The following is a 9,923-nucleotide window of genomic DNA, read 5'->3' as shown; positions in this document are numbered from 1 at the left end:
TCTGTTGAAATATAAAGTCTACTTCTGGAAATATTGAAACGGGTGTCACATTTGGAACATATTCTGCCTATGTTTATGGAGCGCCTGAGATAACCCTGGGAACATATTCTGCCTATGTTTATGGAGCACCTGAGATAACCCGGGGAACATATTCTGCCTATGTTTATGGAGCGTCTGAGATAACCCTGGGAACATATTCTGCCTATGTTTATGGAGCGCCTGAGATAACCCTGGGAACATATTCTGCCTATGTTTATGGAGCACCTGAGATAACCCTGGGAACATAGTCTGCCTATGTTTATGGAGCGCCTGAGATAACCCTGGGAACATAGTCTGCCTATGTTTATGGAGCACCTGAGATAACCCTGGGAACATATTCTGCCTATGTTTATGAAGCACCTGAGATAACCCTGGGAACATATTCTGCCTATGTTTATGGAGCACCTGAGATAACCCTGGGAACATATTCTGCCTATGTTTATGGAGCGCCTCAGATAACCCTGGGGTTTTGGTAACATATTCTGCCTATGTTTATGGAGCGCCTCAGATAACCCTGGGAACATAGTCTGCCTATGTTTATGGAGCACCTGAGATAACCCTGGGAACATATTCTGCCTATGTTTATGAAGCACCTGAGATAACCCTGCGAACATATTCTGCCTATGTTTATGGAGCACCTGAGATAACCCTGGGAACATATTCTGCCTATGTTTATGGAGCGCCTCAGATAACCCTGGGGTTTTGGTAACATATTCTGCCTATGTTTATGGAGCGCCTCAGATAACCCTGGGGTTTTGGTGGGGTTCTTGATGCTCTGTCTTTAATGTTCTATGTTGTATTTTGAGCACTGTTGTTTATTTCTTCGGTTTTTTTCTCCATTTTTTGCAATGGTATTGTCAGTATTTTTTCGACTTATGAGTTTCAATATCCCTATGGTATATTTCGGCTCTTTTCTCCATAGTGTTGTTTATTTTTTTAAGATAGTGTATTGCCTTCATAGCGATTTTTTTTACCTTTAATGATTTTTCTACGGAAGATGTTTACATAAACCCAACATCTTTTTATGTCTTCTTGTCATCAAATTCCAAGCTGTTTAAAACGTATTAACCGGAAAGAGTTTTCGTCGAAGAAGAAAAAAACGATCATTAGTCAAACGGGTATACTTTGTATTATAAACAGACTAATTTAAGTTTTCATGATAATGTTAAATATTAAAGTGAAAGAAAAAAATAATAATAAAAGATATGAACAGCAATTCAAAACAAAGATATCAAATACACAAACAAAACACATGCACAATTTCGCACATTTAATGACTGTTTTAAATATAATTTATAACAAAATGTACGTTGATAACTAATAACTTCGTAACATAACACTTGTAAACATATTAAACAATAAAAATGTAATTACATGTTTTACATTTTCATTCATAATTTACACAAAATGTTCAATACTATTGCTGCCTCTAGTTGTTTCATGCGGTCTCGTTACTTCAGTTCATCGCAAGTCATCATATAAAAGAATTCTACAATATAGACAAATCATGGATAAGATAAAAGTTTGTCAATTATATGCATTTCGGTTCATGTTTCATTGTATGTCCCAAATTTAAAAATTCTAAACCCAAGTTATAAAGAGTGCTAGTATTGTATTGTTAAATTCCTTCACACTATACTCATTGGAACAATGTTCGATTGTCCATCATCATATTGTCATATAATGCAGTGGTATTACAGCTCATCAAACTTCTAACGTATATGCCATTCATTTCAGTTCAAATAAATTACCTCTATCGACTAAACAACGTTGACGTCTTCAATCAATCAATTCAAATTTGAATCTCGTCCGCCAAGGTTCTAACTATGAAATGTTTGCGCATTCATCCCACACAGCCTAACAGTCGCCCTTAATTAAGAGATGATGCACTTGCTTTTTGCTTCATGTGGTCCTAGTAGTCTTGAAAGACAATGTTAACGATGGCACACGTAACCTTGAAATGGCACCCTTTTAACATCATACATAAGGGGTATCATATCTTAAATTGGAAAGAGAGAAATAAAACATTTTTGACGAACAACGTTATATATTTCGAAATACTTTTGTATTCTACAGTTAGGAGAATTCCGCGTTTCAAAGTGCATACGAAATACATTTTCAAAACAAAACTCGCAGGAAGTCAAGGTATGTAAGAAGAGGTTCCAAAATCGGGAACAACCTGAGTGTACATTAATATACGATCTTTTTCTCTCTAGTATTATATAGTTTCCCCATTAAACCAGACGTGGCTGCGTACTTATACATCCTGCAGGGCAACACGGTCCCTAATTGAAATGAGCAGTTATATGAGCTGCATAGACGAAATACTCCTATAAACCGACCGTGCAAGGGCTGTGTATCTAGTCAAGGTCGTTAAAAACCTCAACTTGTTGTACTCCTATATTCAATTTATATGGTAGAAATAAACTCGAACAGATAACTATTCAAGCAACATTAAAACTATGAACAAGGAACAAATAGAAACAAGAAAATAAGAAAAAAAACGGATTGTTATGACCAACGCAACATACAAATAAGACTTATTCGTGAGTATTGAGTTCAATTTGTTTGTAATTTACACTCAAGATTAATACAAAGAGGGTGTTAAAACATAACACAAAGAATAAAAACAAGTTGACTTGGTTTTAAGATAAGTACATTTAAATCACATCTCACATTTAAAAAAAAATATGAATTTGTGGACTTCCCCCTATTTAAATTTACTTTCCAGTATTTTTGTTATACTTAATTCGAAGTGGTTATTTCAATTGGAAAACAAAGCACACCATAAATGTTGTACGTCCGAAACGCTTTTCTAGATGCATCATCATCTTCAGGAACGCTCATATAAAAAAAACTTGACCCTTAAGAACCATTGGTTCAGTGGCTTCCCTATAAGCAGCACATACCACATGTATTGACAAAAAAAAATCCTTACAGAAAAGGTGTGAAAAGTGAAATAACAAAAATACCGAACATTCATTTCATGTGTTTGAGCTTTTGATTTTTGGAATGCTTAGGATATATAATTTTCTTCGAATATCGTTTTTTTTTTTACTTTTCACACGTTTTCTGTAAGGATTTGTTTTGTCAATAATTTGAGAGATATACACCATATGCAAGAACTTCAAGGTTTTGAACCATTCTATTCTTTGAAAAAATGCAAGCAACATTTTACAAAGTTCTGTTTTACCTGAAAAATTAATCTTGCCATCTCCATCTTTGTCTGCTTCTTTAATCATAGACATTACATCTTCATCTGCTAAATCCTCTCCTAGGTTAGCCATCACTTGTTTTAGTTCTTTGGTATTTATAAATCCATCTCCATCTTGATCAAAAACACTAAATGCTTCCTTAAGTTCTTTCTCAGTATCAGCGTCTTGAACTTTCTTGGCCATCATCATTACAAACTCCTCAAAATCTATTTCACCGTTTCCTATAAAAGATACAGAGCACAAGATGTATTTATACAAAATTAATGTTGAGTATATTATCTAACTGATTATGAGACACAAATTCAATGTCAAGTGAAAATATTAATGCAGTACCTTCCATAGTTCCGTATCCAACGTTTAACATATAAACATTACATTTTTTTAATTATTTGAACTTGTTAAGTCCTAATTCCACGTAAAAACCAATGTTATAAATTAGACAATTGTCTTCCTCTTACGGCTTTTAATCTTTTCTTTATATAAAAACAATTATACTGTCATGAAATTATTACAAGTGATAAGCCGATCATTTCCTTTTGTATTTTAGGGTATGGGTATTGACTATTGACTTTGTTTATATAATATATTACAACAGACGTACTTGTAATCAGTGATACATTGAATGAATTTGTCATAATAGTAAATATCATGTGATATCTATTTCGGGATTATTTCATAATTATGGTTGCCTGTTAAAAATATGGATGTTAAGTTATGAAAATACGGAGATATGGTATGGTTGCCAATAAGGCAACTTCAACCGTGACAACCAGAGACCAAATGCAACCGTACGGCCTTCAACCATATATAAAAACATATTCCGTATATCCAGCTATAAAATGCCATTTCATGACAAAATGTGAAATAATTTAAAAGAGAAAACCAACGACTTTTTTAATGAATAGAAAACAATTAAAGAAAAATAAATATGACAGAGAGCAATCAACGACAACAACTGAATTGCAGGACCCTGGTGCTTAGACCATTTCTATTCTAAAAATGTGTTGTAACACTCCTTCTATATAGTCGCAATATACTAGAATTTACTGCAATGAAAGTTACATTATACCTGTAAGAGGTGCAAGTTCGTCATACAAAAAGAATGAATATTCCATGTACTGTCGTTGAAAGATATGTCAAAATGACAACAAGGACAAGAAAATCTCGAAACATGCCACACATGTAACTATAAAATTTATATTCCGGGACTGGACTGGACTGATAACATGTTTCCTGAAGAGTTAATAGAATATTTCTCTAAGCTTAAAGAAGTTTTTTTTTGTATTGACTACGATGTTTTAATGTTCTGAGATATATAATAGAAATGAAGATTAAAGAAAACAAGTAGTTTATCAAAATACAATCCATAGATATAAAATTTAGAATGGAAATTGGAAATTTTTCAAAGAGACAACAACCAGACCAAGGAACAGCAAACAGCACTAGGACACCAATGGTCTTCAACACAGCGAGAACATGCTACATCCGGACTTCAGCTGGCACTTTAAACACTGTTTACTTCTTACCATCAACGTCAACCTCATTTACCATGTCCTCTAACTCTTGACTCGACATATTTTGACCTAATGACCTCATAACTGTTCCCAGTTCTTTTGTTGTTATAGTACCATCGCCATCTTTATCAAACATTTTAAATGCTTCGCGATATTCTGAAAAGATTATTTGTCAGTTTGTTAATAATACACAGATTTAGCTATTTTTGGTGAAATATAGTAAAATAAATGATCATGTTGATTTTAAAACAGTCGTACTGAAAATACTGAAATACGTCCGTGTAGCGAGAGTCAGTGTTTTTACTTCTGTGTTAGCATTTATCAACGAGCTAAGATTTCTACATCTATAAATTAAGGAGAAACATATTCGATCTTCAAGCAACAGTCAATAACGACAAATAAAGAATAACTGTTTTATATTCATAATGCCGGAGTATTAAATATGAATTAAATTTAATTTTGGTATTAGTTGGTGCAGTTTAATTTTGCCTTTTGATTACGGACTTTCCGTGTTGAACTTCCCTCTTCGGAATTTTGTTATTTTACTCTTGACCCAATTTATGTATTTTTGCAATTTTGTCCTTTTGGGTTGTTTTGAACTTGCAGTTAAAATGCAAGTTCTTGTTCCATATTAAAAGACACATTGTGACTTTGAAACTTTCGCAATAAAAGCTGCTTCACTTTTAAGGAAGTGCATGTTATGTTTTCAATGATAAAACACCGTGTCGTTTCTTTTGCGCAATTTTCACGTTTGTCTCTTACCTTGAATTTGTTCTGGCGTCAAGTTCTCAACCTGAAAAAAAAAGAAAACAGTTCTTTGTGTTGTTTAAATGTAGAATAAGTTGAACAGTTAGAAAACTGTTCAAATGAGTGGCGATAGATGATACCAGAGGGAGTTTCTATCTTTAATTATTCATCAGATAAAAGTTTAATAAAACAATATAATTTTATGAAATTTAAAGATACATGTATACTCAATGTCCTACCTTCGTCTTTATTAGTGGCATATTTAGTTTTATATATAAGCTTAGCTTTCACACAACTCCCTTTAAAACTGCTCTAACATCGATACAATGTACTACGAACTTACTTTGATCCAATGTACTACAAACTTACTTTTTGAATAAGTAATTTCTTTTAATCGTCCTAAAGTCCTTGCAATGATATACAGATCACGTTCAAGTATTCGAAATCAAATGAAATAAATGTGAATAATGATTAGTTATTAACACTTAGCGTGCTGATAGTCTTTTGTCGATCTACTGTAAACTTAATTAATATGCCGTGTTTGGTATTTACTTATAATCGACCCAGCATCATCTCTTAGTTAAAAACCATATTGGTGTAACATCTAGGTTTTCTAACACTAAGCCTGATCATTGAAATTTCATACACTGTATTGATCAAGCTTGTTCTTGCTTAATGTATACTATATATAGATAAGTAACCGGTGAGTGAAAGGTTAAAACATCCAAGTTTATAGTATTTGGTCTTTTAAAAAGTGAAAGAGTGTCTTTAAGTGTCTCTCTTTTATTGTTTTATTACAACTTATATTTGAAAGTTGATTAAAAAGAATTAATTGACGTTTTTCGTCCAAGGCACTTATATTCCTCCTGTATGACTAAACGAGTCCTTTTATATCGGACTTTATAGTTTAAAATGTCTACATGACAATGGTGTGGGCAACTTAATGTACAGCCGTACCGTATTAGAAAAAAAAACTGGTACCTTAAAGTTAACCACAAACTCGCCGGCATGAAAAACATTAAAAAATATTCAAAGAGAAAGCCGAAAGCCGTGTTATACTACACCAATAAACGTAGCAACTACTACCGAAGACAACTACCGGATTACAGACTCTTTGGTGCGAAAAGACTCATACATTATTTTGTTAAACATATAACCCCTCATTAAAAAAACACAAATTGGGACAGTGGATTGAAAAGTATCAATATAAAAAAGAAGATGTGGTATGATTGCCAATGAGACAACTTTCCACAAAAGACCAAAATGACACAGACATTAACAACTATAGGTCACCGTACGGCCTTCAACAATGAGCAAAGCCCATACCGCATAGTCGGCTATAATATAGGCCCCGATAAGACAATGTAAAACAATTCAAACGAGAAAACTAACGGCCTTATTTATGTTAAAAAATGAACGAAAAACAAATATGTAACACATAAACAAACGACAACCACTGAATTACAGACTATTTAACTTCAGACATATTCCGTACGATCATGGAAACAATTACTATATATGCAACGTTGAGGTGCTTTGTAAGGTTGTCTACATATTTAAACATTGATTTTATAGACTGTATTTTAGATCTTCTCATGTATTATAAGTTCCAACAAAAGATTTAAATGGACAAATAAAATACATGATACAATAAAATCATATTGACCTTTTGTTTACAAGATTAAATATCAAATGATTGATTAACATTAGCATAAACACTTAGAAGGTTTTGAAGTACCTATATTATTATGGAAACCATGTACTGATTGTTAAATCAAAATATTTTTCATAAGTAAGCAAAATCTCAAGACTTTAAATGTCCCTTCTTCAAAAGTATGTGTACTTTGCTGTATATTTGGTTTTATCAAATTGAGGGGTCATATCTGAAGAACATTAGCAATTGCAATAAGTTTGGGAATACGACAAGACAGAGAGAGAAAAGCATTCGCCGACTTTAATTCGCCTTTTATTTGTCACGACTAGTCAAAAGTGTAGTTTTGTAATTTATTTACCCAAACTTAAAGCGAGTAAAGCGTCAGTGGAGGTGGCCAATGAGACAAGCAACCCAGGATAATTATATAGATTGTCAGATGATTATACTGTATAATATGTCAAGCTCAAAATAAGCCAAACTCCTGACAAGTTGTGAAATAAGTAAAACACAGACTATTAAACATTTGTCATCGACACAAAAACATGAAAAAGAACGGATAATACTAAAATATACAGGTTGCCAAGGACTGATTAATATTACAGAAATTGAATGTGGTTGGGCTTACTCTTTTTTTTTGAGCCAATAGAATTTCTTAATATTATATTTTTGTTAAGCTTTTAACAACTGTCACTGTTTGTAGAATACTATTAATGAACTCTGTTGTGTTTGTGGGTAGTGGTGTATTCTTTTGTCATTATCCTGATGTTGTCTGTTCAATTCATCTTATGTTTTTTGATATCCCATTACTCCTTCTTTTTAAAAAGTTGTTCGTTCTTGAAATGCCAAAAACATTCTGGCGAATTATAAAAGCTTATTTCCAGAACATGACAAAAGACCACCCGTGTACAAAAAGAGACAGAAATCTTTACATTTGTACTTTAAAATCCTTGTGTTCTAGTAAGACTGTTCATATGGGCATGACATTCCTACCTATTATCTAGATAGTACAATAAGGTATACTATCTGAATTGTGTGGAACAGTATTATGTATGATGATATCAATATTGTCTTCATTAAAATCTATATATAAAACAATGATCAATAAATAATTATGCAACTTTATTTGGTCGGGATTAAATTTATAAGATGTACGATATATTTTGTATAAAAGACAATTGCCAAGGACCACTAGGTGCGATAAAGGCATAGCTGAAACGTTGTTAGTATTGGTATATACAGATCACAAGCGGGTTCCACCTAAATAATTTACCATTTACTAATGACATCTATGAAATTGCAAACTGCGGCATGTTTGGGGGCACAGTTTTCTTTTTTTTCCATGGTTTACATTTTTATAACCTTTACGACATAGACATTTTTCTTTAAGAACAATTTTTTGCCAATCGTCACATGCGATTTTATTCTACTTGAAAACATATTTTATGACCACCATGTTTTATAGTTGTATCATTCTACACAAAATTCCGCTTGTTTTGGGGCATTTGGAGGGCTAGAATACATTTCAATCTTTATAAAGGTTTATCTGCAATACCAAATTAGCTGTTTTTGATTTATACAAATTGATATGGCCTTTATTAACTTACAGTAAATGAAAGCTTAACAACAAATGGTTGATGTTCTTCTGTGAGAGTGTTGCTCAAATAAAATAAACAGAAGCAGAAACAGTAGTATACCTCACTTTGAAAAAAAAGAAGAGAAAAATAGAGGAAAACCATTTCCAGCAACATTCAGAAAATATGGGTGATTTCAACTGCATTCAATCCAAAAATGAATATCTCGACTTGATATTTACCAAATAACCCTTAAAACACAAGTAACACGTCAATTTATAAAAATAACCATCCTGTTGGTTGCTTAATGTCCTGTGGCATTTCAAATTATAACAGATATTCTAACATAACAAATTGTCGATAGCAACAGAAGTTCGGTAGATGCTGTCGTAAATCTGTGAGTAAAAAAAAGCCGAACACAAAATAAATATGAACACATTGCTTGTACCTACCATTTTGATGTTTGGTGTGGTCCTCTATTAAATGAAAGTTGTTGAATCAGTTCATCAGAGTATGTAATGCAACAGTTTTATCTATGAATTCAGTCATGATATCATCTTTTCATGGTATTTCTATAGGAACAAACAGAATTTAATAGTGTTCGAATGTATATTACACTAACAGTTATGAAAATGGTATACTACTTTTTAATTAATACATTATGATTTAAACGAACAGGTAGATTTAATATTTGATGAACGTCGAATTAAGGTACTTCCAGAGGTCAAAGGTGTGTTGTATTATGTTATTATATGTTTCGGTCATTTAATATGATTTGTTACATTGTACAATTATATCACAATACAGAACTAAATACAACCCGTCTAGATGTAATGTGCATTACGTGAAGACATAAGCTACGAAGAGGCTGTTATGCGTTTTCTATATAGGGCTACAATGAACAGTACCCATTTTGATAGCTTGTCTTTTGTATAGTTCCAATCTATTTATCCAACGTAGGAATATAGTCAGTGGTTTCCGCTGTGTCTTTTTATTTTTCTATTTTAACATTTGATATTTATTTGATCTTTTTTATTGTTGGATTCGTTCACATTTTTTTCGGGGGAATGATATCTGTGGATGATTGTATGTATGAGCTAACCTTATAGTCCTGTTGTAAAATGCGTGAAACTGTAAATTTTATTAATTTTCTTCTTTTTATGTTATGTTTGGAACTGAAAAG

At 32.5% G+C, this 9,923-nt stretch overlaps 1 protein-coding gene across 2 annotated transcripts; it reads right to left on the bottom strand.

Annotated features, from left to right (window-relative positions):
• Positions 1-1,295: 1,295 nt before the first annotated feature.
• LOC139517055 (calmodulin-B-like) lies at positions 1,296-9,393 on the bottom strand. Of its 2 annotated transcripts, none has more exons than XM_071307673.1 (5): positions 9,193-9,393; positions 5,531-5,561; positions 4,781-4,924; positions 3,233-3,475; positions 1,296-1,528 (listed from the first exon to the last, which is right to left on the bottom strand). In XM_071307673.1, the coding sequence occupies exons 1-5, from the start codon at positions 9,193-9,195 to the stop codon at positions 1,491-1,493; spliced, it is 459 nt and encodes a 152-aa protein (XP_071163774.1). In that variant the 5' UTR covers positions 9,196-9,393; the 3' UTR covers positions 1,296-1,490. The 2 variants fall into 2 exon arrangements, with proteins under 2 accessions (XP_071163774.1, XP_071163775.1); XM_071307674.1 differs by lacking the exon at positions 9,193-9,393 and adding an exon at positions 5,885-5,903.
• Between the last annotated feature and the right edge of the window lie 530 nt (positions 9,394-9,923).

This window comes from Mytilus edulis, chromosome 3 (assembly GCF_963676685.1).
Source record: "Mytilus edulis chromosome 3, xbMytEdul2.2, whole genome shotgun sequence".
Taxonomy (NCBI): Eukaryota; Metazoa; Mollusca; class Bivalvia; order Mytilida; family Mytilidae; genus Mytilus; species Mytilus edulis.
Note: the sequence above shows the minus strand (reverse complement) of the source record. Positions and strands in the feature narration are given on the sequence as shown.

Excerpts from the sequence above, each read along its gene's own strand:
- LOC139517055 (XM_071307673.1), bottom strand. Across the intron at positions 4,925-5,530 it reads GACGCCAGAACAAATTCAAG|AATATCGCGAAGCATTTAAA; the intron begins GTAAGAGACAAA and ends TAATCTTTTCAG. Across the intron at positions 3,476-4,780 it reads AAATGAGGTTGACGTTGATG|GAAACGGTGAAATAGATTTT; the intron begins GTAAGAAGTAAA and ends TATCTTTTATAG.